Here is a 26,510-nt window from a genome sequence, read left to right on the forward strand (position 1 = left end):
GAGCCACGCATCCTTATGGCCCAAATAGGCGTCGCCTTGAGTCTCTCCCTGGCCTCATGCACCCAGCATCCAAGAATGGCATTAGGCTGGCCGCTGGCTGCTAGAGGCCCTGTCCTGTATCTCGGGCCTCCGCACAGGGCTGCCAGGCTGGCCAGGCCCACAGTGGCTCAGGGGAACAACTCTCCCCTCCCCCGGGGGTGGGGGTGGGCAGCAGGAAGAGGGAGGAAAGAGGATCCTCTCCAGCTGGCCCCGGAGACAGACCTCCTTGTCCCCATCAGCCCTCCGGCCCTCCCTCCCCCCGAGGGCTGTCCACGGGGGCTTGAGATCAGCCAGAAAAGTCAGGCAACTTTTCAGGGACCAGAAGGAGGGGAGGGGAGGTCTCCCAGCCTGAGAGCAGCGCAGCGCCAAGCCCCGCCCCTTGCTGTGCCCTGTCAGTAACTCCAGACTTTGACCCTGAGTTCCAGCCCCGGTTGGCGGGCAGACGGCTGAGGACAGGACACCCCAGAATCAGGAGACTCCTCTGCAGGAGATAAGACCCTGCGTCCACAGCAGCTGCCTTTTCAGAAGTTTGGCAATTCAGGTGAGTGGGGGTGGCGGTGCACCAGGTCTCAAGGTCCTCCCAGTGTTAAGGAGAAGGTTCTACATTAGGCCTAAAGCAGGTGACAGCCCTGGAGCCAGGCAGGAACACAGGCAGGTGCCTTCACCTCTCCAGACCTCCTTCTCCTCTCTGGAAGACAGGGATCATAATCACCTCTTACTAGGTTATTTTGAGAATCAAAAGAGGTGATGAACAGAAAGAGCTTAGCACAGAACTGGGCACATAGCAAGTATTCAGTAAATGGTGATTATTATTTGGGGGCAGCGAGCTGATAGCCTGGTTGTCAAACATTTGTAGAAGCTGTTCCATTAAAAATTTTTTTAAATATATATTTTTAATATTTTATTTATTTATTCATGAGAGACACACAGAGAGAGGCAGAAACACAGGCAGAGGGAGAAGCAGGCTCCTTGCAGGGACCCCGAAGTGGGACTCGATCCCAGGACTCCAGGATCATGCCCTGAGCCGAAGGCAGATGCTCAACCGCTGAGCCACTCAGGCGTCCCTCATTTAAAAATTTAAAAAACATGTTATTTATTTATTCATGAGAGACACAGAGAGGCAGAGACATAGCCAGAGGGAGAAGCAGTTTCCTTGTGGGGAACCCTATGTGGGACTTGATCCCAGGACCCTGGGATCATGCCCTGAGCCAAAGGCAGATGCTCAAACAGCCCCCCAGGTGCCCCAGAAGCTATTCCATTGTAAAGGTAAATTGTGAAAATATCAACTGCAGAAGTGGCCATATGGCACAACCTGATTATGTTTGTTCCAATACCTTGCCCCTGATTTGTTGATTTTTTTTTTAAACAAGTCTCCTATTTTTTTTTTTTTTTTTGCTACACACAAATAGTAATCAAAGCCACAAGCTGCCCCAAATTCCTTTTGAGGGACAAGGGAGGTTATGAGCAAGCAAACACGCGACTGAAAAGCAAGCAGAGAGCAGCAGGTGCCAAGTTACTGCTTGCTGCCTAATAGCTCTGCAGCGCGGTACAGAAAGCTCAGATAGAACAGAGTCCAGATCCCAGCCCTGTCCCACACTGGCTGCGTGACTCTGGGAGAGTGAGCTCCTGGCCCTGAGCCTCAGTCCCACACCTGGAGGCCCTTCCGTAGTGGTTGCGGAGATTAAGCAAGAAGACATCTGTACTGAATCTATGTGTGTGTGGTGAGGGGCAGACGCCCCAAATTCCCCTCCCCGCTCCACACTTCTGGAGACGTTATAGTCACACACACACACACACACACACACATGCAGATAAGTGTGAGAACCTCAGCCTCTTCTTGGATGCACACTCCAAGCATGCTCTGTTGAAGTGACGGCTTAACACACAGGAGAAGGGCACCTCCACCAGGAATCCAGCAACCACAAAAAAATGACTGACCTAGTAACGGAGCCGTGTGCATGCAAGTCCGCAGGTTTGTTATCCGTGTCATGAGATCCTACGGGCTGGCTCCTGCTTCTCAAAAGAACCTCAAGCGTTTATATTGTACTTTATTTATTTTTTTTTATTTTATTTTTTTTTTATGATAGTCACACACAGAGAGAGAGGCAGAGACACAGGCAGAGGGAGAAGCAGGCTCCATGCACCGGAAGCCCGATGTGGGATTCGATCCTGGATCTCCAGGATCGCGCCCTGGGCCAAAGTCAGGCGCTAAACCGCTGCGCCACCCAGGGATCCCTATATTGTACTTTAATACCACACAGTTGCTACGATCAGTATCAGATAGTCCTGTAGTTTAAGATGATTGGTTTAGGAACCACCTTTTTCCTTCCTAATTCTTTGCCTACCAGCCACACACTAAAAATTCGTACAGATGTTGCATTTCATGGGGTTTTTTTTTCAATACAGGACCCTGAAATATTGGCTGTTCATTTTCACCTGCTTAGTCCTCAGATTTTCCAAATAGTGTCATTTGCCAGCCCGGCATGGTGTTGTTTAGGGCCACGGGCTTCTGTAAGTCAGGTTGAGCTGGGCTCTGCTTCTCGCCAGCTGGGAGTCTGAGACTCACTTGCTTCATCTGTAAAATGGGTGTAATGATAACCCAGAGAGCTGTCAGAAGATGAAAACAGATGAAGCATGTAACATTCTTAGCGCAGTGACTGGCACACGCTGGCAGTGCTATTGTTGCGATCTCTGAGTTGCCAGGTCTTTCCCTGACTCGACCAGTCTTGCCTTTTACGGAGTCTTTGTCACCCCAAGACATCACAAACCCTTTCATCGCAGACGCGTTGTAGTGGTTGAGTCTCTCCTCTTTGCTGGGCTCAGTTTCCCCAGCAATCTAGAATTTTACACTCTGGAGAAACTGAGTCCCACACTATTACTTTTCCCCTCTCTATCTTGACCATTTGATTCCAGATGTTGTTCTGGGCGTCCCTCCTGCTCTTCTTTTGGGCATGTGCCCCTGCTCCTAACCAGAGGCTTTGACACACCTGACTCGCCTGGTTATCGTAGACATGCTGTGTGCCAGCTCTGCTTCGGTCCAGGCCTCCTTCTTCCTGCCCAGAAGCCTCCAGGGGGTTTTCACACTCTCCTTCTCCTCCCTCGCAGCCTCTATTATAGAAGCAGCTTCCCTTTTTCTCCATCTTATGCTGGTTTTCTAGGTGGCTTGCGAATGGAAAAAAGCCTCGGGCCCTGGAAAAGGCAGAGCTGGATTCACATCCCACGCTTCCTCCAACCCTTCTTATGACCTCGGATAACTTAACTTTCTCTGAACCTCGACTCCCTCACCTGTGAACTGGGACGGTGACAGTCACTAGTGTCATGAGCTCCTCAGCATTTAACCAATAATTTATCTTTTGATCCTCATAAGAACTTCATTCATTCATGAGTCCCTGTTATAGGCAAGGCACTATTCTAGGCCGTGGGGATAGAGCAGGATAAAAGTCCATGTCTGGAGCCCCTGGGTGGCTCAGTTGGTTGTGTCTGGCGTTTGGTTTAGGCCCAGGTCATGATCTCATGCATTGTAAGATTGAGCCCTGCATTGGGCCCCATGCTCCGCAGGGAGTCTGCTTTAGCTTCTCTTCCTCTGCTCCCCCCACCTTGGGCACACACACTCTCTCTCTCTCTCAAATAAATAAATAGTGGTGCCTGGGTGACTCAGTTGGTTAAGCATCTGCCTTCGGTTCAGGTCGTGATCCCAGGGTCCTGGGATGGAGCCCTGTTTCGGGCTCCCTGCTCAGCAAGGGGTCTGTTTCTCCCTCTTCCTCCTCCTCTCCTCCTGCTTGTGCTCTCTCCCTCTCTGTCAAATAAATAAATAAATAAATAAATAAATAAATTCTTTAAAATAAATAAATTAATCTTTTTTTAACATTTTTATTTATTTATGATAGTCACAGAGAGAGAGAGAGAGAGAAAGAGAGAGGCAGAGGAAGAAGCAGGCTCCATACACCAGGAGCCCAACGTGGGACTCGATCTCGGGTCTCCAAGATCGCGCCCTGGGCCAAAGGCAGGCGCCAAACCACTGTGCCACCCAGGGATCCCTAAATAAATAAATCTTAAAAAAACAAAAAAGAGTCCCTGCCCTCCTGGAGCTGATATTTTGGTGAGGAGGCAAAGGCCAGGGAGCTTTGTTAGCCCTTAAAAGTTCACAGAGAGGGGGATCCCTGGGTGGCTCAGCGGTTGAGCATCTGCCTTTGGCCCAGGGCATGATCCTGGAGTCCCGGGATCAAGTCCCACTTCGGGCTCCCTGCATGGAGCCTGCTTCTCCCTCTGCCTGTGTCTCTGCCTCTCTGTGTCTCTCATGAATAAATAAATAAAATATTAAAAAGTTCACAGAGAGGAAATGGTGGCTCTATCAGGATGGCCAACTTAACCCATGTTTGCCCCAGGATTCTCCTGGTTTTAGCTCTCAAAGTCCGCATCCTGGCAACATCTTCAGTCCTGGGAAACTGAAGAGGTTGGTCACCCACACTCCATCAGGTTAAGTGACTTGCCCAGGGCCACACAGCTGGTGTGTGCCGGAGCCAAACTAAACTCTGAAACTAGGTATGTCTGACCCCCAGCCTGAGCTGGTACTGCCACTTCCCCATGCCCTGCTACCTCCTGGATTCATTTGGGGAATTCGGAAAATTCCTCAGTTCTTGCGGTCTTGTTGTTGAGGCACCAAAGTGATCCACTCTCCCGAGTTATAGAGAGAGTCAGAAGGCCCAGAGAGAGGAGGTAACTTGGCCAAGGCCACAGAGAATGAGAAGTGAAGCCAAGGTTTGACTCTCCCTGCTTCCTCTTCTCCTTCCCCCGTGTCGTTTCCATTGTTATTTTCCCAGGGGCTGGGGGACAGGAGGAGGTCACTATGTATTGTTGGGCCTACTCTGTGCCGAGTACCGTACCAGAAACATCCACCCAACTAGTGGGTTAATTTTCAGGGTGCCCCTGTGAGGTCAGGGTTGCTCTTATTTTACAGATGAGGATGTGGAATCTCCTGAGGCGAAGTATGGGGGACAAGGGATGGCAGGAGGTTAGGGTCCCTGAGAGGGCCTGCCCCTGCAACCAAGCCTCACAGCGGGAAGGAGAATGCTCCAGAGCAACAATGCCTTTCCGTTTCGTGGCTTTATCTCCAACTTGGCTGCTGAAATCCCGACAGAGTCCAATTCTTGTGGGCTGAACCCATTTTCCCCTTTTAAAAAACTAGGCCCTATTGAGAATGTCCTGCCGTTTGGCCAAGGGTTGCCAGGAGGCTTGGTCTGTGGGAGGAGTTGCTGTGAGTGTAGAGGAGGGAAAGTTGAATTTGGCCCTTCCGGCACAAAAAGTCCCCTTGTTCTGCCTCAGCAGGAGCCCACAGAATATTTCCCTGCTGTGTGCGTTGGGGGGGTGGGGGGAGAGGAGGGATCCAAGTAGCTTCGAGGTTAAAAGCTTTTAAACTTCTAAATATCTTTTTTTTTTTTAAGATTTTATTTATTTATTCATGAGAGACACAGAGAGAGGAAGAGAGACACAGGCAGAGAAGCAGGCTCCCTGTGGGGAGCACCATGTGGGACTCCATCCCAGATCCCAGGATCACGCCCTGAGTCAAAGGCAGATGCTCAGCCACTGAGCCACCCAGGGGTCCCTTAAAGCTTTTAAACTTCTGAGGACCCAGCCAGCCCAGCCCCCAAGGCCCACCCTTGGGGGCTGTGCAGGAAAACCTGAGTTTTGAACTTAGACATTGCATCCACTAGCTCCCAGCTTGGCACGCAGGAGGTGTGCCGTCAGTGTATGTTGAGTTTACTTGAATTAAAAGTAAATCCCAGCAGCACCACTTAACTGGCTGTAGGACCTCAGGTAACTTACTTCACTTCTCTGAGCCTCCGTCTCCTCATCTGTACAATGGGACCAATGACACCAGCCCTGGCCTCCTAAGAACGCGGGGGTGACTTAGAAGGACTTAGCACTGGGGTTGGCACGTGGTAGTGCTCCGTGTGTCAGCAAATGACGTCTTTTGCACTTGACCTTATGTTGAGGTTTGTGCACTGGCCATCTTGCTAAACCTCCCATCTGTTCTCCAAGGTAGGAGTTATTTTTTCCCATTTACCAGCATCTTGCCCAAGGTCAGTGGCCAGTAGGTGGCAGAGTTGAGGCACGAGATCTGAAGCTAGAGCCCATGGTCCTGACTGCCAGACTCCCAGGCTGCAGCTGGCTGGGCCCTGGGCCCGCTCTGTTTATGTTCCTGGCTTGGGGCAGGGTATGTGGGGGAAGCTCCCCAACCAAAGCTGCATCACTTACCAGCTGTGAGACCTTGGCCAAGTCGCTTTGCCTCCCTCTGTGTCCATTTTTCCCCTTGTGAGGGTCCTTAAGAGGATCAGTTATCTGGGCTAGCCAGATAGAAAGGCTTGGCGGTATCTGGCACTTTCTAAGCTTTCAGGAGACGATGGTGATGGTGGTGATGGCACACTTCAACCTTTCCTTCCTGCAGGCTGGCACGATGCGTGTGGTAGTGATCGGAGCGGGCGTCATTGGGCTGTCCACCGCCCTCTGCATCCACGAGCGCTACCAGTCAGTCCTGCCATCGCTGGATGTGAGGGTCTACGCAGACCGCTTCACCCCGCTCACCACCACTGACGTGGCTGCTGGCCTCTGTCAAGCCTACCTCTCGGACCCCAGCAACCCACAGGAGGCGTGAGTGAGGGTCCTAGACGGTGGCCCCAGGAACCGGAGGTTCTGAGAGTGAAGAGGGGATGCTCCCTCTCAGGGTTCCCATCACCAAGAGCAAGCCCCTTGTCAAGGCTTAGAAGAAAATCCTAATAAATATGAAGCCCTACTATGTGCCAGACAAATGGAGGCTTTCCTCTACGCCTCCCCTAAACTGGGTGGCTGTGGATGCCCTGTGCATTGATGGATCAGGAATATTTGGGTTTCTTTCCCCTAGTTTATTTATTTAAAGGTCATTTTCATCTGATCCCTACCTAGTGGCTGACAGAAAACAGAGCCCTTCAAATCCCAGCAATAATTATAACGAAGGATAAAATGCACTAAAGTCCTTGATGCTGGGTACTATAGGGAGGAATTATGTCCCCAGAGACCAATTTTCTTCCATATATAAACTCATAAAAAGATCTTTTGCTTCATTTGAAGTCATTCCAACTGCCGTTTTTAACAGTCTCTCAGGTATATTTAACGGTTTAGAAATCTATTTCCCCTGAATTTGCCCATTGTGACGAGTCATCATTTTTATGTAACAATTTCTTTTTTTTTTTAATGTTTTTATTTTAATTCCAGTTGGTTAGCATACAGTGTTACATTAGTTTCAGGTGTGCCATATAGTGATGGAACACGTCCATACAGCACCTGGTGCTCGTCACAACAGGTGCACTCCTTCATCGCCATCACCTATTTCCCCCAACCTGCACCCCCATCCTCTCCGGGGACTATCAGCTTGCTCTCTACAGTTAAGAGTCTGGTTTGAGTTTCTCTTTCTCTCTCTCTCTCTTTTTTCCCCTTTGCTCATCAATTTTCTTTCTTCATTTCCACATATGAGTGAAATCATATGGTATTTGTCGTTCTCTGACTTATTTCACTTAGCATGACACCCTCTAGTTCATCCACGTTGTTGCAAATGGCAAGATTTCATTCCCTTGTATGGCTGAGTAATATTCCATTGTATATATGGAATACCGCATCTTTATCCATTCATCAGTGGATGGACACTTGGACTGCCTCCATATCTTGGCTATTGTAAATCATGCAGCTATAAACATCGGGCTGCACGTATCTGTTTGAATTGGTGTTTTTGTATTCTTTGGGTAAATATCCAGTACTGTGCTTTCTTTCTAGATCACAGGTTAATTCTGTTTTTAACTTTTTGAGGAACCTCCAGATCAAGAATACTTGTAAGTGGGTGGATGGATGATCAGGTTTAGCAAAGAAGTTGCAAAAGTTATTTTGTCTGTTTAGATACCACAAACTGCCAGCTGCTTCAGCAAAAGAATCCCCAACTGTGTAAGGACTCAAACAGAAGTTACATTCTCCCGTAAACTCTAAAACTAACGTTCCTGATCAGTGGGTGGCAATTCAGGGGCCCGGGCCCCTTGCATCTCATGCCTCTGCTGTCCTCCTCTGTGGCTTCTGACACGGCCACTGTGCCCGTGTCACTGTGCCTTCTGATGTCATTCTTCTGTGGTTTTGGAAGGAGTACAGCATGAGGACCATGTGTGCAGTCTTAGGGTCCATTGGGCAGAAGGCAGTCACATGGCCACACCTGGCTGCTTGGGAGTCTAGGAGATGTAACCAGGTTCTGTGCCAGGAAGAAGAGGAGGAAAGTGTTTGGGAGCAGCAAATCAAGGTCTACTGCTGGCATTTATACGGGGGTACTTGAGTAAGCCTCAAGTGTGGGGCTTGCAGCTCTCAAAGTGGGCCAGAGCTTTCATTTAAACTCACAGCTACACAATCTTGAGCCCAAGGTGGGCTCCAAATGGTTGCAGTGGACCATCCCTTGTTTCCCCTCTTCTCTTTTTCTATTAATGGGGAAATTCTAGAAAATCATGGAATAGGGAAGGCCCACAGGCATTTGGGATGCTGCAGAAGGGAAAGTGGTGGATTTCTGGATTTTGACATATCCCCATCTGCCTGGTCACAACCCCATGCAAGCCAATCCTCAGAGTTTTCTTGTCAAGCTCAAGGTATTAGGTGACCGAGACTCTGCGGGATCCTTCCAGGCATTGGAACCAGCAGACCTTCGACTATCTTCTGAGCCACATCCATTCTCCCAACGCTGCGAGCATGGGCCTGGCCCTAATCTCAGGCTACAACCTCTTCCATGAAACTATTCCGGTGAGTGAGGAGTCAGACCATGGGGCAGAACCTTGATCACAGACCAGGGCTGGGAGTCTGAGTCTGGGAGTACTTTGAGCCTGGTAGATGATAGCTATTTGCATGGGAGTACTTTGAACCTGGTAGATGATAGCTATTTGCATTCAAATCAGGTTTACTTTTTACAAAATAAAAAAAGTTTTATTTTTGCTTTAAAATTATTTTGGTTTCCAATTTTGTCATTAAATTGGTGGAGACCAAAGAGCTTTCTGATGAACCAGGGGAACTAGCTTTGGTTGAGTCAAACCCAGACACATCCTGTAGTGGATTTCATGCTGAAGCTACAAGGTTTCCTGTGTTTCTGGAGGTGCCAGGGATTTTAATCAAGATAGACTAAAATATTCATCATGGCACGAACTTCTAAAGTGCTTACTATATACCAGGCCCTGTCCCAACTACTTTGTCAGCTAGTGACTTGTTTAATTCGCATAACAACCAACAAGTAAGTGCCTCTTTTTATAGATGAAGAAATAGAGGCTCAGAGAAATGGTGTAACTTGCTCAAGTTACAAATCTCTAAATGGTGGAACTGAGATTTGAACCCAGGCTGTCTGTGACCCCATGGTGCCCAATGTGCGAAGAAGGGCACAGCCTTGGGGGATGTTCTTAGGTTGCTTGGAGAGAGGGGTCTGAGTGTTCAGAATCCCAGGCCAAATCTTTCAGGGTTATTCAGTGTTTAGCACTGGGCTACGGGCATTGCCCATACTGTCTGTTCTTTTTCATGGGACCAAGAATGAGTATTAACTCTATTATACAGACAAGAAAATGGGAGTCTTTGAGAATTCAAGGTGGTCTGTGGGGAGGCCCAAACCTCTACCAGGTTTTCTGACCCTAAGCTCTGCTGCCTCCCACTCTCACCCCTTGGTAATCCTCACTGTCACCAGTTTCTCTCCCATTTCTGACTCTTACCCTATCACTCGTCCTCAGCCTCATTCTCACCCTTCCTTCATATAGCATCACAGTTAAGACTATGGACTTTGAAGCCAAACTGTGTTGATTCAAATCTCGGCTTCATTGTTCATTAGCCGTGTGACTTTAGACTAGTTACTTAACCTCTTTAAACCTCAACGGGCCCATCTGTGAAAATGGAGCTAAGAATAGTATGTATCTCAATAGATGGTTGGGGATAGTAAATGGGGTGGTATAAGTAAGATACTTGAAATGGAGCCTTACATGCAGTACACACTGTACAACATTTTATTGACTTTCACCCATCCCTGTGCCTCCTTCTCTTCCTCCTTGGCAGGATCCTTCCTGGAAGGACACAGTTCTGGGATTTCGGAGGCTGACCCGTAGAGAGCTGGACATGTTCCCCAATTACAGGTGAGGTTATTGTGATGGACAAAGGGGCTGAGGTCCCACCATTCAGACAGATCTGTCCAGAGGGCAGCAGAAAATAGAGGTACCAAGTTTCCTGTCCTATCCCAGGCCAAGAGCCACTGGTCCATTAGACTTCTGCTACTCTGTCCATCTCCCTTGGAGAAGTCACCCACCCAATGGGGCCCTGGGCTAGGGTGGTGGGGGATACGGAGACACAGATCTGAAGCCCAGGAACTCCATGTCACTAACATCTTTTGTAGATGAGGAGACTGAGCTTTAGAGAGGCTAAGTTACTTCTGAAGGTCACATAGCCAAGGGACCAAAATGGGATTTCTTTTTTTTTTTTTTTTAAGATTTTATTAATTTATTCGTGAGAGACACACACACAGAGAGAGAGAGGGAGAGACACAGGCAGAGAGAGAAGCAGGCTCCATGCAGAGAGCCCGATGTGGAACTCAATCCCAGGATTCCAGGACCATGCTCTGTGCTGATGGCAGGCACTAAACCACTGGGCCATCCAGGGATCCCCCCAAAAATGGGAATTCAACCCAATCTGTGTGACTCCAAACACATCTATTCTTTTCCTTGCAGCCTGATGTCTCTTTGGTCCTCCCTTCACTCCACCCTGTGCCTGAATCCTCTCTAAGAATGCACGTCCAATCTCCACATGTGCACCCCAATGTCAGGGATGGATTTTCTGATAGAAAAAATTTTCCTGCACTGAAAACCAGTCCCTACTTGACTCAGCCCACTTCACTCAGTGGTCCTGGTTCTACCCTTGGGGGTCCTCCAAAATGAGACTGCTCCCACCTCCATTTGAAAGCATTTGAATAGAGCTCTGATTCTGATTCTTTATTCTCACTCTTGCCTGTTGCAACTTTAGCTATGGCTGGTTCAACACAAGCCTGATTGTGGAGGGGAGGAGGTATCTCAAGTGGCTGACTAAAAGGTGAGAACTTCAACTTTAGTTTTAGGAAAGCACCTCTCAGGGACCATTATCAGTTGTTCATGGGATTTGTTTTTGTATTGACCAACCCAAAATGTTAAAGAAAACTCTTAGGCTTGGTGGGAGTTATTCTCAGTTCTAACCACTTCTGTGCACTGAAACCCAGCTTCCCGTACCTGATTGGGCATCAGAACCACCTGGGCAGCTCTTTACATGTGATATTGATTATTGAATTCACCAAAATCTATAATGTTTGTGTAATAGTTTTAAATGAATTCTTTTAAGTTTGCCACATGTATTTACATCATCTCTAAAACATAAGTTGCCTTTTTTCTGTATACTTCATTTTTTCTTCTTGTCTAACTGCTGTGGCCAGCACTTCTAGAACAAGGTTAACTAATACAGGGGATATCTATCTTTTTGCTGAGGTTTTTTTTTTTTTTAAAGTTTAAATATTTTTTTTTAATTTTTATTTATTTATGATAGTCACACACACACACACAGAGAGAGAGGCAGAGACACAGGCAGAGGGAAAAGCAGGCTCCATGCTCCGGGAGCCCAACATGGGATTTGATCCCAGGTCTCCAGGATCGTGCCCCGGGCCAAAGGCAGGCGCCAAACCGCTGCACCACCCAGGGATCCCCTTTGCTGAGGTTAATAGGAATCTTGTAAGTGTGCCTGGGTGGTTCAGTCAGTTAAGCGTCTGCCTTCAGCTCAGGTTATGATTCCAGGGTCCTGGGATTGAACCCCATGTTGGGCTCCCTGCTCAGTAGGGAGTCTGCTTCTCCCTCTCCCCCTACCCCTCTGCACTGCCCACCCCCACTCATGCTTTCTTTCTTACTCTTTTTATCTCAAATAAATAAATAAAATCTTAAAAAAAATAGGAATCTTGTAGTGTTCTAAATTAGCAAACAAATTGAGAGGCATATTTATATTTATATTCATATATAAGAAGATTCCATGTATTTCCTATATTTTACTATTTTATTAAGATTTTATAAAAAAATCTAGAATGGATCATAGCTTTTATCAAATGACCTGAGGAGCTTTTTAGAAATACAGATTTTAGGACTCCACTTTATATCTACTGAATCAGATCCTCTGGAGAGGGGCTTAGAAATTTGTGTTTTAAGAAGTTTCCTGAGTGATTTTAATTATCAGCCAGGTTTGGAAATCATTGCACTATAGTTATTTCTCCTAACCTTAAGATACTTATGACTCCTGTCTAGCCTCTTCCTAGGCAGAAAACCCCCACTTCTATCTTGAGGAAGCTATGTATATAAAATAGTCCTGAGCTTCACTTTTCATAGGGTTTACTTTTCTGTAAAAAAGATGTTTGATGTTTCTACTACATCTCTAATAATAACAGATATTTTTATTCTGAGACATGTTGAGAGATGGGTCCCCAGCCCACCTTCCTCCTTGTAAATTGCTTCTGACAAAGGGGCATTTAACATTGGTCCAACTCTGCCCTCCTCCACCTTGCAACTCATTCCCTTTGATGGTACAAAGCAATGTGGTAGGAAAACTTTTGAACTAAGAAGCCTAGGTCTGAGTCCCAATCCCATCATTAACTCACTGTATGACCTTCACCAAGGCCCTTCTCTCATCTCCATCTGGCTGACAAGGGGCTTGGGCCATCTCAGGTTTCCCATGGGAGATTTCATGGACCACTAGTCCATCAAGGTACTTAAGAACTGATCTGATCTGACTACACAGCCATTTTCTCAAGGAGCATCCTGTGGGACTAACATCCACAGAAGGTTCTTTGGGGAACATATCTCACGCCATTTTCTTGGAGACATGGGACAAAGAACTGAATACTGGGCTTTTTGATGTGTTTGATTACCCTAGGTTAACTGAGAGGGGAGTGAAATTCTTCCAGCAGAAGGTGGAGTCTTTCGAGGAGGTGAGTTGCAGGGCTGGAAGCGGCTGGATGTGGGAGAAGGGTGAGGAGGAGAGGCCTTTGGTTCCTTTTGCTGGGTTGGGGGCCCCCTTGTCAGGCTCCCAGGGTCCCCATGAGGCCTGTTCCAGTCTCCAGGCCTTTCTTCAATCCCAGAGGGACTCAAGCATTCTGTCTTGATGTTGGTGGCTAGAACAAAGGGATAGCAGGATGATGGTGGACATTAGGGGCTAATCTACTTCTGAGCCTCTGAGTCTTAGGGCCAGAGAGTTGGCTGCCTCTTACCAGTATCAGCTGCACTTCACTCTTGAGACACTTGGTTGCCTCCTATCTAAATCAGGGTTAATGTTTCTGCAAAGTCAAGGCTCTCAGCTGACTCAGCTCCAGAGTAATACCATTATCAGTAACAATGACAGTTAGCAGCTATCATCACCAGGCACTGGCTAAGTACCACGAACTTTGCTGTATGACTTCACTCAATCCTAGCACCTAGAATTGTGCTTGACATGTGAAAATACTTGGTAAATGCAGCTACTGGCATTATATACTGAGTATCTGCTCTGAGCTGAGCCCTAATGGACACTTGGGATGTATGGTTTACTCAGACATAACCTTAGTCCCAAGGAGCTCACACTTCAATGTAGCAAACACTGGCTCTGGAATGATAACAATGCCTTGCAATGTGTGTGCCCCATGACTGACCTGTGAGGGGAGTCCCTGGTGCTGGACTGAGGGTTTAGGTGCCCATCATGCTATACTGTTGAGCCATCAAGTATCCCATACATGCACAGAGCCAGGGGTTCCAACATGCCTTCTGAAAATGCCTTGGTAGAGCAAAAGGCAAGAGAATGAAGTAAGGAGTCAGAAGGAGGAAGGGAACTATCTCTGCATCTGACTTCTTCTGGGAGGCCCCAAGAAGGTTCTCCCCTTCCACAGTACTCCTTCCTGAGCACTATTCAGGGTCACATTGGATCTTCACACAGCCCAAGAATAGATATTACCAGCCCTACTTTATAGTGAAAGCGGCTGAGCCTTGAGGAGGTGATGGAACATTTCTGAGGTCATGTAGCAGGGAAATGGCAGAGCAGAAATTTGGAGTCAGTTTTGTGGAAATTTGGAGTCCTCATTGAGACTCCTCCCTGCTGTTCCACAGGGAGCAGAGAGCTGCAAGGTGGAGGGAAGAGGGGAGGAGGGAGTGGAGGATACAAAGGCCCTTACCTCCTCCCATGCCACCTGCTCTGTTCATTGCTGCCAGATGGCAAGAGGAGGTGCCGACGTGATTATCAACTGCACCGGGGTGTGGGCTGGGGCATTGCAACCAGATCCCTTGCTGAAGCCAGGTCGGGGACAGATCATTAAGGTGAGTGTGAAGGCGAAGGATGGAACCTCCTGCTTTTCTTCTTTTAAAGATTTATTTATTCATGAGAGAGAGAGAGAGAGAGAGGCAGAGACATAGGCAAAGGGAGAAGCAGGCTCCTTGCAGGGAGCCTGATGTGGGACTAGATCCCAGAATCTGGGATCGTGCCCTGAGCCAAAGGCAGACACTTAACCGCTGAGCCCCCCAGGTATCCCTCTTGCTTTTCTTAATAGAGAGATTGTAGCTGCCTCCTTATTTCCTCTCTGAAGATAGAGGATGCATTGGGGACATCTGTTAGAAGAGCCTCACAGATTTCAGGCAACTGACATGTTAAAGAAACAAGAAGGATCAACACGACCCCTCCAAACATTCTCTTTTGGGATTTTTTCTTAATATAGCAAAGCATGCATATATATGTTTGTACATATGTAGGGGTTGTATATCCCTGCATTATAAAAAAAAAAGAGCAAAAATTTGTGGAGGATTTATTTAGTGCCATGTACAGGCCTGAGCATTTTATTGTGTTATTCATTTCATCCTTACCAGAACCCTTTGAGAGGGTCTATCATATTGCCATTGCTATTTTACTGATGGGGAAACTGAGGCACAGAGGAATTTAGGTGATATGCACAAGTTCACATGGTGGTGAGTTGTGGAATTGGGGTTAGAACCCAGGGTCCCTGGGTGGCTCAGTGGTTTAGCGCCTGCCTTCAGTCCAGGACGTGATCCTGGAGTCCCGGGATCCAGTCCCACATCAGGCTCCCTGCATGGAGCCTGCTTCTCCCCTCTGCCTGTGTCTCTGCCTCTCTCTCTCTCTCTCTGCCTATCATGAATAAATAAATAAAAAATCTTCAAAAAAAAAAAAAAAGAACCCAGGCAACCTGGTTTAAGAGGCTGTGTCTTGTAAACATCATCCCACGCTGCCTCTCACTGTGTACGTGTGCGTGTGTGAAGGATGTCCATTTGTAGACATGTGTGCGTACTTGGGCCTATGTGAGTGTCAGTGTGTTCCTGATTGGGCTGATGCGTATGTGTCTTTATACGTGTGTGCTGAGCTTTTCTGTGCTCACGTAGGTGAGAATGTGTGATATTTCAGGGAGCAGGGGTTGACTCTTCCTGCAAGAGCAAGCAGTCAGAGCAGACTTGGAGCAGAGGAGTCAGAGGAGGGCTTAGGAGCTGTCTTCGCCACACTTGTCATAACATCTGGGTAGAGAGGGGAGCAAGGCAGGGAAGCCTAGTGATCCAACGCTCCTGAAGAGACTTGTCTGCCCTCAATCAACAGGTGGATGCCCCTTGGATGAAGCACTTCATTATCACCCATGACCTAGCGAAAGGCATCTACCAGACCCCATACATCATCCCAGGGTAAGAATCTGACATCTTAGAGCAGAAGAAGGAGCACCTTCATGCCCTCTCTATGCTGCCCACCCCAGCCCCTTTGCTTAGTCCCTGCAGGTTTTTTCTTCTAGTGTTTTCTAAGTAGTAGGGTTGAGCTATTAAATCCCTGGAAAGGACGCAGCATTAATTGGGCTCCATCTTGAACAAGCTTTTGGAGGATAGATGTGGTGATCCTAAAGACAAAGGTAGTGGGTGTGAGGGCAGTGACACTGGAAGGTGTGAACAGAAATAACAGGATTGTGGTGAGAATAGGGATTTGGTTGATGGTGATGATGATATTAACGAGAGAGGTGATGATGTTAGTGAAGACGGTGATTGTGTTGATAGGATGACAATGTCACTGAGAGTGGAGTGGTGGTAGAGGAGATATTACTGTAATTGATGAGGAAGTTCACAGGGGTGGTGATTGGGCCAAGGAGGGTAGAATGTTAACATTAATGGAGATGGTGTGGTGTTGATGATGATGGCAGTGATTGGGAGTAGAGGCAGCATCTGGTGCTGATGGAGATGATGCTATGAGTGATGATGTTAATAGTACAGTGGGGATGACAGTCTCAAAGGCAACGTTAATTCATGTTGATTGCAACATTAATGTTAAGTGGGGCTGTGCTATCTTCATGGTGATGTTAGTGGTGTGGCAGAGATGACAATATCAATGGTGACAAGAATGCTGGTAGTGAAAATGATGAATGGAGTTGATGGTGATGACATTCATGGTAGCAAAAAAGGCAGTTGTGAAGACGACGTTGATGGAGATATTTTTCCAGTTTCATTAAGATATAATTGACAAATGGTGCACATTTATAATGTACATGACAATTTGATATATGTATATATTGCAATATGATTACCACAATAAGGCTAGTTAACTCATCCATCATGTCACATAATTACAGTTTCTCTGTGTGTAGTGAGAACATTTAAGATTCACTCCCTTAGCAATTTTCAAGTATGTAATATAATACTGCTAACTACAGTCACCGTGCTGTGCATTAGAAGAGATGACAATGTTGGCAATGACATTAATGGTGATGGTAGAGATGGTGGGGGGTGGTGATGACAGTGGCAATTGCAGTGGTGTTGATGGTGGTGTTAGCAGGGATGACAATCTGGGTGGTCATGGGGATTTAGGTAGGGATGGTTGTAAGGGTGAGCATGGCGATGGCCCCCATTCATCTCAAAGGCTTTTTGTTTCCCTTCATCATTGACACTCCTTACTTTTACCTAGGATCCAGACAGTGACTCTGGGAGGCATCTTTCAGCTGGGGAACTGGAGTGAGGCAAACAACATCCAGGACCACAACACCATCTGGGAAAGCTGCTGTAGCCTGGAGCCCACACTGAAGGTAAGGTGGGAGGGGTATCAGTACCCTAGACCAGGGTCTTGGCAGCTTGATCATGAGGCCCCTTGAGGATGGGAAGATGCTACCACTGGGATAATTGGGCGAATTTATTCCAGCAAGGGACTGTGGAATACACCAGAATTTGATAATGCACAGGGAGGTTCTGCTGCAAGCCAGTGACACTTATCTGTCCATGGCTAAGAGTTGCTGTCTTTTGCGGTGACAGCCCTAAAAACACCTTAGTCTGTCTTCAAAAAGAGCAGATACATTTGTTGTAGAAATCTCAGTGCGTTTTTGTTTGTTTTGAAATCTCAGTTTTTTTCATTTGCCTGTTGGTGACGATGACAGTCATGATATTAATGAGGGTAGGGTAGAAGTAGTGGTGGTGTTGATGGTGATGAATATGCTCAGGATGAGGATAATAATGATGGTGAGGAGGCGAGGACTGTTGACATCATGGTGGTGGCTGGTGGTGGTTGATGGAGACCGGGTCATCGATAGAACTGGTAGTGATGTGGTGGTAGTGACAATAATGATGTTGGCAGCTGATGAAGGTGTGATGGTAGAGGGGGTTAATGAAAATGATGGTGGTGGTGGGTGGTGAAATTGAGACTCCAAAGTTAACTCTATCACCTAAAAATAGGAGCAGCAAAAAAAATCCAGAGATGAATTATTATTATTTTTTAAGATTTTACTTATTTGACAGAGAGAGAGAGAGAGAGAGAGAGAGAGAGAGAGAACAAGCTGGAGGAACAGCAGGCAGAGGGAAAGGGAGAAACCAGCTCCCTGCTGAGAAGGGAGCCCAATGACATGGGGCTTAATCCTAGGACCCTGGGATCATGACCTGAGCTGAAGGCAGACACTTAACAACTGAGCCACCCAGGGGCCCCCAGAGATGCACTAGTAACACTTTTTTTCCAGGATGCAAAAATTGTTGCTGAATTTACTGGTCTCCGGCCAGTTCGCCCCCAGATTCGGCTAGAAAGGGAACGGCTTCGCTTTGGATCTTCAAACACAGAGGTATGCTCTCTCGGCAAGGAAAGCAAGTCTTCCCGTACCTCTAAGAGGCTCTGGCATTTCCAGTCTTACCTGACATTGGCTTCACACAGCCTACTGACAGGCCAGGACAACACTGGCTAACATCCCCCCCTCTGTAGGGAAACTGAGGCTCAGTGATGGTACAGGACCTGCTCAAGGTTACGTAGAGGGCAGTGCACCTCAGTCTGTCAAAACCTGTGGTTGAGCAGAAGGAAAATGGGTACTTACTTGTGTCCATGACATGAACGACCTTACTGGATCTCCCCTCCAGCTCTTTGGGATAGGGACTGTTTCCCCCATGCTTCAGATGGATACTGGGGGTCTAAGATGTGAAAGCATTTGCCTAAATCAGACAACTGGTGAGTTGAATTTGACTCCAAAGCCATTTTGCAGATGTCCATTTTGTGGCTGCTCCATCGCATCTCTGGGGTCGCTCTTTCATGCTCCCTCTTATGGGGTGGGAACTGGGCTTATTGAGAAGCTGGAAGCTGTCCTGGCTGAAGGACCTGATCTAACTAGGTGGTAGCTGGAGTTCCCCACGGAAAAGCAATCCTCCTTATATCGGTCATCCTTCTTCCCTTATGTAGGAGGGCATATAGGAGGGGTGTGTGTGTGTGTGTGTGTGACAGCTTTGTGTGTATATGTGATATGTGTATATGGGGTGTGTGTGTGTGTGCTCACGGGTACCTGAACACACATACAGAGGAAAGAGTCACAGATGGAGTCAAACTCCCTGCTGATGGCTTTGGCTTTAAAAAAGACCCCAGGGATCTTGCCTCTGTCCCTGGGACAAATTAGCCTGCTAACCAGGGTCCACCCAATACAGTTTCCCGGCTTTTCTTTCCTCCCGAGGTGGGTAGAAGAGTCTATCTATTAACACAAGAGGTTTGGCGTTCTGGAGCGGGATGGAAATAAGAAAGGTGATTTAAGGAACTTCAGATAATTTGACTGAGGAGGGGAATCCCTGACCTCAAGTTCTAAATATTCTACTTTTCCTGTGCTGAGTGCATAAACCAGGTCCATCTCCTAAGCAAAAGAGAGTCTGGGATGTCGACCTTCAGCTCCCCCCAAAATCACCTTACTGGTGTTGCTGGGGTGCCACCATCCTGCCAGGGAACGGAGAGGGCCTCTGGTGCCCGCTGGCTTTGCCCAGAACTCTTCAGGAAGCTCCTGAGTCTTCCAGGGCACACGTGCTACCTTCTCTCTTGCCTCTCCCAGGTCATCCACAACTATGGCCATGGAGGCTACGGGCTCACCATCCACTGGGGCTGTGCTATGGAGGCAGCCAAGCTATTTGGGAAAGTCCTAGAAGAAAGGAAGTTGCTCAGGATGCCGCCGCCCCACCTCTGAAAACACCACCTCCCCAAGAACTCCCCGCTCCCCTCAGCCAAGCAATCAATATACCCCCCTCTAAGCTATCACTTACCCTTCACATGGGCCCTGGCTCCTTTCTGCAAGAATCACAAGATGAGAGGGAAATGACAAGATCTATTCCCAGAGGTGAGTCTGGCCCTACCTGGGGCTCACTTTGATCACTGGGGTCTCTCCACCCACTCTGGGCCTGACTGTATGAAGAACAGATGTAGGCTGTTATATTCTAAGTCCTCAGAAAGGAAAGCTCAGAAAATCAAAGGAGCAAGGAGAAAATTGGGGATAACTGAGGTTAGGTAACTTGAGGACAAATTACACTAACATATTAAAGGTTCTGAAAAGGTGATTCCCGGGTGGCTCAGCGGTTTAGCACTTGCCTTCGGCCCAGGGGCATGTTCCTGGAGTCCTGGGATCAAGTCCCACATCGGGCACCCTGCATAGAGCCTGCTTCTCCCTCTGCCCCTCTCTCTCATGAATAAAGAAATTAAAAAAAAATAAAATCTTAAAAAAAAATAAAGGTTCTGAAAAGTCCTGCAGCAAAGACATCTATCTGATGTTCTTTCATCCAATCCTAAACTTATTTGGTTTGGAAACCTTTTTGCCCCGAGCACCGATGCCACAGAGTGTACCTGAGGGAAGGCTGTAGTAGATTTTGTTGCAGGAAGTCACATGCAGAGCTGGAGTGTGGTGAGGCAGAAGAGGTAAGGCATTGAACTAACACCATGATACCGATTCCACATCCAGAATTTCCAACAGTGTCAGTGACCTGCTGAGTGGGTAGAGGGGGCATGGGGAAAATCCTGCAACCCACATGGCACTGGAGAAATTAGGCGATGCTTTATTTCTTCACTTTCCCTTCGCCTAACCTTCTTGCTCCCTCCTTCCCTGAAGATGATCTGTAACCGTATTTTTCAATGACTTACTGGCAGCTTGATGAGTTTAGAGAGTATTGTATTTCCTTGTTGAATTGTCTCAGCACTTCTGTCAAAAGTCAGTTGAGCCTTAAATATATGGGTGTATTTTTGGAATTTCAATTCCATTCCATTGATCTATAGGTCTATCCATATACTCGTATACTCGTGCTACACTGTCTTGATTACTGAAACTTTGTAAAAAGTTTTACAGTTAGGAAATGTGAGTCTTCCATGTTTGTTCTCTTTTAAGTGGGTTTTTGTTTTTTTTTTTTTTTTTTTTGGCTCTTCTGGGTCCTTTGTAGTTTCCTACAAATTCTACAACCAGCTCGCCAGTTTTTGAAGAAAAAAAAAAAAGGCAACCAGGGATTTTGATAGGGATTGGGTTGAGTTTATAGATCAATTTGGGGGTTATTGATCGACACATTGATTTTAAGTCTTGTGATCCGTGAATACAGGATGTTTCTCCATTTATTCAGATCTTCAATTTCTTTAAGCAGTGTTTTGCAGTTTGTAAAAGTCTTGTACTCCTTTTGTTAAATTTATTCCTATTCTTTTTTTTTTTATTCCTATTCTTTTTAACGGTATTGAGTGGAATTGGTTTCTTACTGATACTTTTAGAAATTTTCTCTGGCATGGTGTGGGTAGGGGGATTTGAAGTGGTTCATCATCGAGTATTCTTGGTTAATCATGAATGATTATATGTGACACGTCTGTATGTTTAAATGTCAAAGAATCAGAATACAGCAAAGTACCATCAGTGACTAAAGTCTGATCAAAACTACTGAATCTTGGGGATCCCTGGGTGGCTCAGTGGTTTAGCGCCTGCCTTTGGCCCAGGGCCCGATCCTGGAATCCCGGGATTGAGTCCCACGTCGGGCTCCCGGCATGGAGCCTGCTTCTCCCTCCTCCTCCTGTGTCTCTGCCTCTCTCTCTCTCTATGTCTATCATAAATAAATAAATCTTTAAAAAAAAAACAAAAAAACTACTGAATCTCTGAAGCATGAGAAGGGGCCTCCGGACGTTCTCGGGCTTCAGGATCGGCGTTCTATGTGCCTCCCACAACACTCTGCATCTGTCTATTAGAGCTCACATCACATTGTATCACAGTGGTCTGTTTATGCCTGTTGCCTCCACTGCACCAAGAATGCATGAAGATGTGGACCATATCTTATTCTTTTTTGTATCCTCAGTATTGAGTATCATGCGTGATAGATACATGGTAGATACTCCATGCACATTGCTTGTGTGCCATGACGTGATCCCTAATAGAGTTATAATGAACAGGCTCTAGTGATTCCCTGGTTCTGGTTCCATTTGTGAAGCCGGGCTGCACTTTATTTCTGAGATTTTTCTAATCGCTCAGAGGTGCAAACTGGCAGCCCATCAATGAAACCTGGCCTGCAGGTCAATTGTATGGGCTCACACATCATGTAAAGGTTTTTGTTACAACATACTAAAATTGGGAGATTTCCTGTAACACTCTAGATTCTGATTTTAAAGATCGGGAGCTCCCACTGTGCAACAAAATCAGGTAGAGCTGAGCAACGCTGCTCCTTGGGGTCTATGCTTCTCACTCTGCCACAGTTCTTCCCTCTTCCTGTTGTTCCTTATACCTTTGTTCCACTCACTTCTGTTCCCAGGCTGTCCTCTGGAGGAAATTAACAACCCATCCCAGCCTTATAATAAAGCTGTGCTTCTTAATTTGAATTAACCTGAGTCCAATTTCTTTTCCTTGTAATTAAAACAGCCTTGATGAGAGTTCTGTGGCAAGGCCCCTCTCAACCATCCCCCATCACCAGCCTTCTTTCTTCATGCTAACAGAATCCCAATTTAGTGTTCAAGAAGCTGTGGGGTATCGCTTGATCCTATGGGACGGAGCCCCTTCCTTCTCCAGCTCTGGGGGAAGACTTATGCTTTTAGACTCAGACTTTACAGCAAGAAAACTTCTTGTGATTGTTCCTTCTGCATTCTACCTCCTTTGAAAAAATCAGATGCCCAGTACCGTAGCAGCCATCTTGTGATCATGAAATTTCATGCATAGGGTCAAATGGCCAACACACAGAGTATAGGAGAGAAGAAAAACAAAAAAGAAGCTGTGTTTTTTTTATGTTGAGTTGCTAAAACTTTATTAGAACTGCCTGACTTGGGAAGCCTGCATGGCTCGGTGGTTGAGTGTCTCCCTTCTGCTCAGGGTATGATCCCAGGGTCCTGGGATTGAACCCCACATGGGCTTCCCACAGGGAGCCTGCTTCTCCCTCTGCCTGTGTCTCTGCCTCTCTCTGTGTGTCTCTCATGAATAAATAAATAAAATCTTAAAAAAAAAAAAGAATTGTCTGACTCTGGGCTTGTTGTTAAATGAGGAATTAATATTCAAATAGATAAGATATTCTTGACTGATTTTACTGTTGCTTGCAGCTCACTGTTATCCCGGACTGGTTTACTAGTAGTAACCAAGGGGGACTTTGATCTCACCCTTTCAGGCTCTCTGTTAGCTAACATTTGCCCAAAATAGTGAATATCTATATTCATTTCAAAGTCTATCACTAAGATGCTCTTATGTTATTGCCAACTCAACTCAATTCTGCATTCTAAGAATACTTGGGAGTAGGGATGCCTGGGTGGCTCAGTGGTTGAGTGTCTGCCTTTGGCTCAGGGCGTGATCCTGGGGTCCTGGGATCGAGTCCTGCATTGGGCTCCCTGTGGGGGGCCTGCTTCTCTCTCTGCCTATGTCTCTGCCTCCCTCTCTGTGTCTCTTGTGAATAAATAAATGAAATCTTTAAAAAAATAAAGAATATTCAGAGTAAGGGAGGGAAAGAAACCACACAGCTTTAGCTACCTTGACCATATTTTACCATTTTCTGAAATCTTTCCTAACACTGAAACAGATGACATTTCCATTAATAGAAATAGGAGCGTTTGGACAGTTCAAATTTAGATACAAATCTCTCCAGCTAAAGGCCTTGAATATTTCAGAGCTTGGACAACTTTGGTGGCATTTCTTGAATCATTCAATAATACTGATTATTTTTTAAGGGTAGGCAATATAGAAGGCAAAGAGTTTTAAACATTCATTTTCTCAAGAAGAGAAAACCCTCGACTGCAAGCCTCTTTATCCCAGGGCCTGGAAAACATTTCTGCCCACCAAGCATTCCTACCTCACCCCAGCCCCCAGCTCTTCCAGGTTATTTGAGGGTGAAGAGAGTAAACATGTTCATCTGGCAGTGTCTGACCAGCTGGAAGGCAAAAAATAAAAATAAAAAAAGACAGGCTAATGTTTTATGTTACCCAGAAGAGCTCAGCAGACCAGAAAGAATTAGAGCCATAGCCACCCATAGCTCAAGGAAATGTGGGTGTCCAAGAGAGATAAATCTACCAAACCACTTCCTCTCTGGCTGCGTGGGCTGAGGGGGCTACAGTCTATATTTCAGGAACACAGAATTGTTTGCCATCGATCCAGGACCTGAGGCTACAATAGTCACCCACTGTGACCTCCACTCCACACCATCAGAAGAACGTGTTGTCTCCAACAGACTCAAAGTCACAACATATGGCAGCCAATGGTGCAACTTGTCTGCCTTATTGGAAAGATTATCATATTAAAGCATTGAGATTACCCTGGATGGACAAAGTTGGCAAGATCCTTAAGTTGAACTGTCACTAGGACATCATGACACATGGACAAACTTCAACCCTTACGATGTCCATCACCAACATGTTTTAATAAGAGATGAACGTACACATTTGGCTTCCTCAAAATGTTTACTTCAAGCAGGCATCTCCACGCAGAAGGTCAGTCTTCTCTGGCCTTTGATGGGATCCAGCAGCTTCCTCCTCCTCCTCTAGGCTCCCTGCCTTCACAATGGGGAAAGGGCTCATGGAAACCAAATCCTGGAGGTGGATGTTGTCTGCTGGCGTCAGCCCTTCCTCCCGAGGCCAACCAAAACCCAACTGACTGTCCTCTCTTCCTTTGAAAATGTACACATGTCACAAATCTGGGCCCTCCCGTAACTCCCCACCAGTGGCAGAGAATACCGCTGGACCCCAGGAGCTGCCTGTATGTAAAGACCAAGCCAGCCCTTCACAGCAGGGGTAAGCAAGAACCAGGGGGGTTGGGGGGAGGACTCCTGGTTCCCTGACCCTGGTGGGAGTGGGTGGTTGGTGTAGCATCTTTTCAATTCCTCTGCCCATGTAGCCAGTTACCCACCCTCAATATCCAAAGCACTGAAACCTGAGTTAACTATTTTCTTTCTCCAAGAGTCACCAACCAGCCTGACCACAAAGGGGTCAGAAAAGAAGCCCCTGGTGTGGCCTTCATTGCTTCTGAAGGGAAGGACCCCCTTTGGCTTTGGGCTTTATCCTCACTTCTCTGGTCTCAGTCCAAATCCTGGGGGAGGCAGAGGATGACAGCTTTCTGAGGTTGCAGTCTGGTAGAAGCCCAGCTGTCCCCACGGACTTGTGGATTCCCCTGGAGCCAGGAAGAGCAACTCCAGAGGGGGCCAGAAGGAGACACATGGTTCAAGTTCAAAAACTTGACATCAAAAGTTCAGATGTCAAGAGACATCTTCCAGAGTCTCTCCAATAGTCAGGCCCTGGGGAAGGAGGCAGACCAAGGGGCCCCTTCTAAAAGAGCATCTCTCAGACCCAGGAGAAAGCTGTTCAGGCCATAGCCGGGTCACCTGCAATTTCAAAGAAGAAAACCTGGGGCCGGGTGTGTAGGAGAAACCTACTGAATGGGTCCTGTTGTTGGGCAGCAGGTGTTGATTCCCTGGGTGGCAGGTCTTACCGGGCTCTGGGCCTGGACTGTATCTACAGAGATTTGTGGGTTGTTGTTCACCAAGGCTGTGACTGGCTGACTCTGGGTGGCATCTGATTGGCTACTGGGAGCACTGGCCACTCCTAAGGTGACAGTTTTCCCATGCAGGTCCACAGGTAATTAACAAACCTCCCCACACACAGACAGAGACCCCCCCAGAACAAATGCTTCCCCATCCCCAGGTGGATCTTGATGAATATGAGCAAACGGAGTCAAGACACAAAACCCTGTTGGTCCAGGTTGTCCTCCTGGGTGAGTTCTTGATGTCGGCAGTGACGGTCGGTGCCCCAGCTGGCTCCACCAGCTCCCAGCATCCCACAGCCTCAAAGACCAGCTCAGCCCCGCATCGGTCACTACTCCTGAGAGCCAGAGTTCGACCTGGTGACGCCTGTGCCATGCGTCCCTCGGCCGACCATCTCTTGGCCCCACTCCCGGTGGCTGGACTCTTGCAGTCCGCGGCCTTTGGTCTCGATGGGCAGGAAGCAGGAGGCCAGGGCAGCCAGGAGGCAGCAGCCACTGTAAACCGCCAGCGTCAGGTACACGGAGGATTCCAGCATGACCTGGGGGAGGGAGACATGCTGGTGAGAGTGGCCCTTCTGAGCACGGATACGGTCAACCATTCAGGAAGTATTGATGATGCGAGGCCCTCTTGTAAACGCCCTGTGCCATTATCCCATCTTCAGTCCTCACAACGAAGAGCCAGGTAATTGTCCCCATTTTACAGAGGGAAAACCTGAGCCTCAAAGAGGGTTAGATAGCATACTCCAGTCCACACAGATACTAAGGATGGGGCTGGGATTTGAGCTCAGACCCCGTCAGGCCCAAGTGTCTGTATCCCTTGAATCTACACTCTCACAGCAGTACCTCTGCTGACTTTCTACCTTAACAGCAGAGCTAAAGCCCATTGTCTTGTCTGCCAGATCGGTAGGGGCACGATCTACCTCTTAATAACAGGATACCTCGAGAGGACTCGGCACCGTGCAGGCACACGGGCAGCTCTCAACAGCAGGAAGTAGTGACACACAATGGCCAAACACAGAAGCTCAGAACTGAGGTACTTGGCTGAAATGTGGCGAAATTCTGTTTATGTGAAATATCCAGAACAGATAGATTCGTGCAGACGGAATGCATGGGGGGTGCTTGGCTGGCTCAGTGGGTTGCGTTTGCGACTCTTGATCTCAGGGTTGTGAGTTCTAGCCCCACGTTGGGTAGAGAGCTTACTTTTTAAAAA

The 26,510-nt window shown here is 47.3% G+C and overlaps 2 protein-coding genes and 1 long non-coding RNA gene across 4 annotated transcripts in view; 1 reads left to right on the forward strand and 2 right to left on the reverse strand.

Annotated features, from left to right (window-relative positions):
* The first annotated feature begins 423 nt into the window (after positions 1–423).
* Positions 424–20,580, forward strand: DAO (D-amino acid oxidase). Of its 2 annotated transcripts, XM_041729211.1 has the most exons (11): positions 424–580; positions 6,485–6,687; positions 8,724–8,838; positions 10,123–10,199; positions 11,080–11,145; positions 12,997–13,051; positions 14,301–14,405; positions 15,685–15,767; positions 17,029–17,146; positions 18,065–18,163; positions 19,400–20,580. In XM_041729211.1, exons 2-11 carry the CDS (start codon positions 6,494–6,496, stop codon positions 19,529–19,531), a joined length of 1,044 nt encoding a protein of 347 aa, XP_041585145.1. In that variant the 5' UTR covers positions 424–580; positions 6,485–6,493; the 3' UTR covers positions 19,532–20,580. The 2 variants fall into 2 exon arrangements, with proteins under 2 accessions (XP_041585145.1, XP_041585147.1); XM_041729213.1 differs by lacking the exon at positions 11,080–11,145.
* LOC121475691 lies at positions 2,251–13,231 on the reverse strand. Its single transcript, XR_005983795.1, has 3 exons — positions 12,960–13,231; positions 11,764–11,765; positions 2,251–2,274 (listed from the first exon to the last, which is right to left on the reverse strand). It is a non-coding gene; the product is annotated as an uncharacterized LOC121475691 (long non-coding RNA).
* Positions 20,581–24,158: 3,578 nt separating the features above from the next.
* The window catches only part of LOC121475689 (SV2 related protein), a 71,085-nt gene continuing 68,733 nt past the window's right edge, over positions 24,159–26,510 (reverse strand). Inside the window, exon 16 of the mRNA XM_041729210.1 lies at positions 24,159–25,839. Within this exon, the coding sequence (XP_041585144.1) occupies positions 25,633–25,839 (207 nt within the window). The 3' untranslated portion in view covers positions 24,159–25,632. The remainder of the gene's footprint in view (positions 25,840–26,510) is intronic.

The sequence above is a fragment of the Vulpes lagopus genome, chromosome 14 (assembly GCF_018345385.1).
Source record: "Vulpes lagopus strain Blue_001 chromosome 14, ASM1834538v1, whole genome shotgun sequence".
NCBI classification, from domain to species: domain Eukaryota; kingdom Metazoa; phylum Chordata; class Mammalia; order Carnivora; family Canidae; genus Vulpes; species Vulpes lagopus.

Coding starts and splice junctions, on each gene's coding strand:
- DAO (XM_041729211.1), top strand. CDS start 6,494: ATGCGTGTGGTAGTGATCGGAGCGGGCGTCATTGGGCTGTCCACCGCC. Junction 8,839..10,122: donor TCTTCCATGAAACTATTCCG/GTGAGTGAGGAG, acceptor CCTCCTTGGCAG/GATCCTTCCTGGAAGGACAC. Junction 15,768..17,028: donor ACCCCATACATCATCCCAGG/GTAAGAATCTGA, acceptor ACTTTTACCTAG/GATCCAGACAGTGACTCTGG.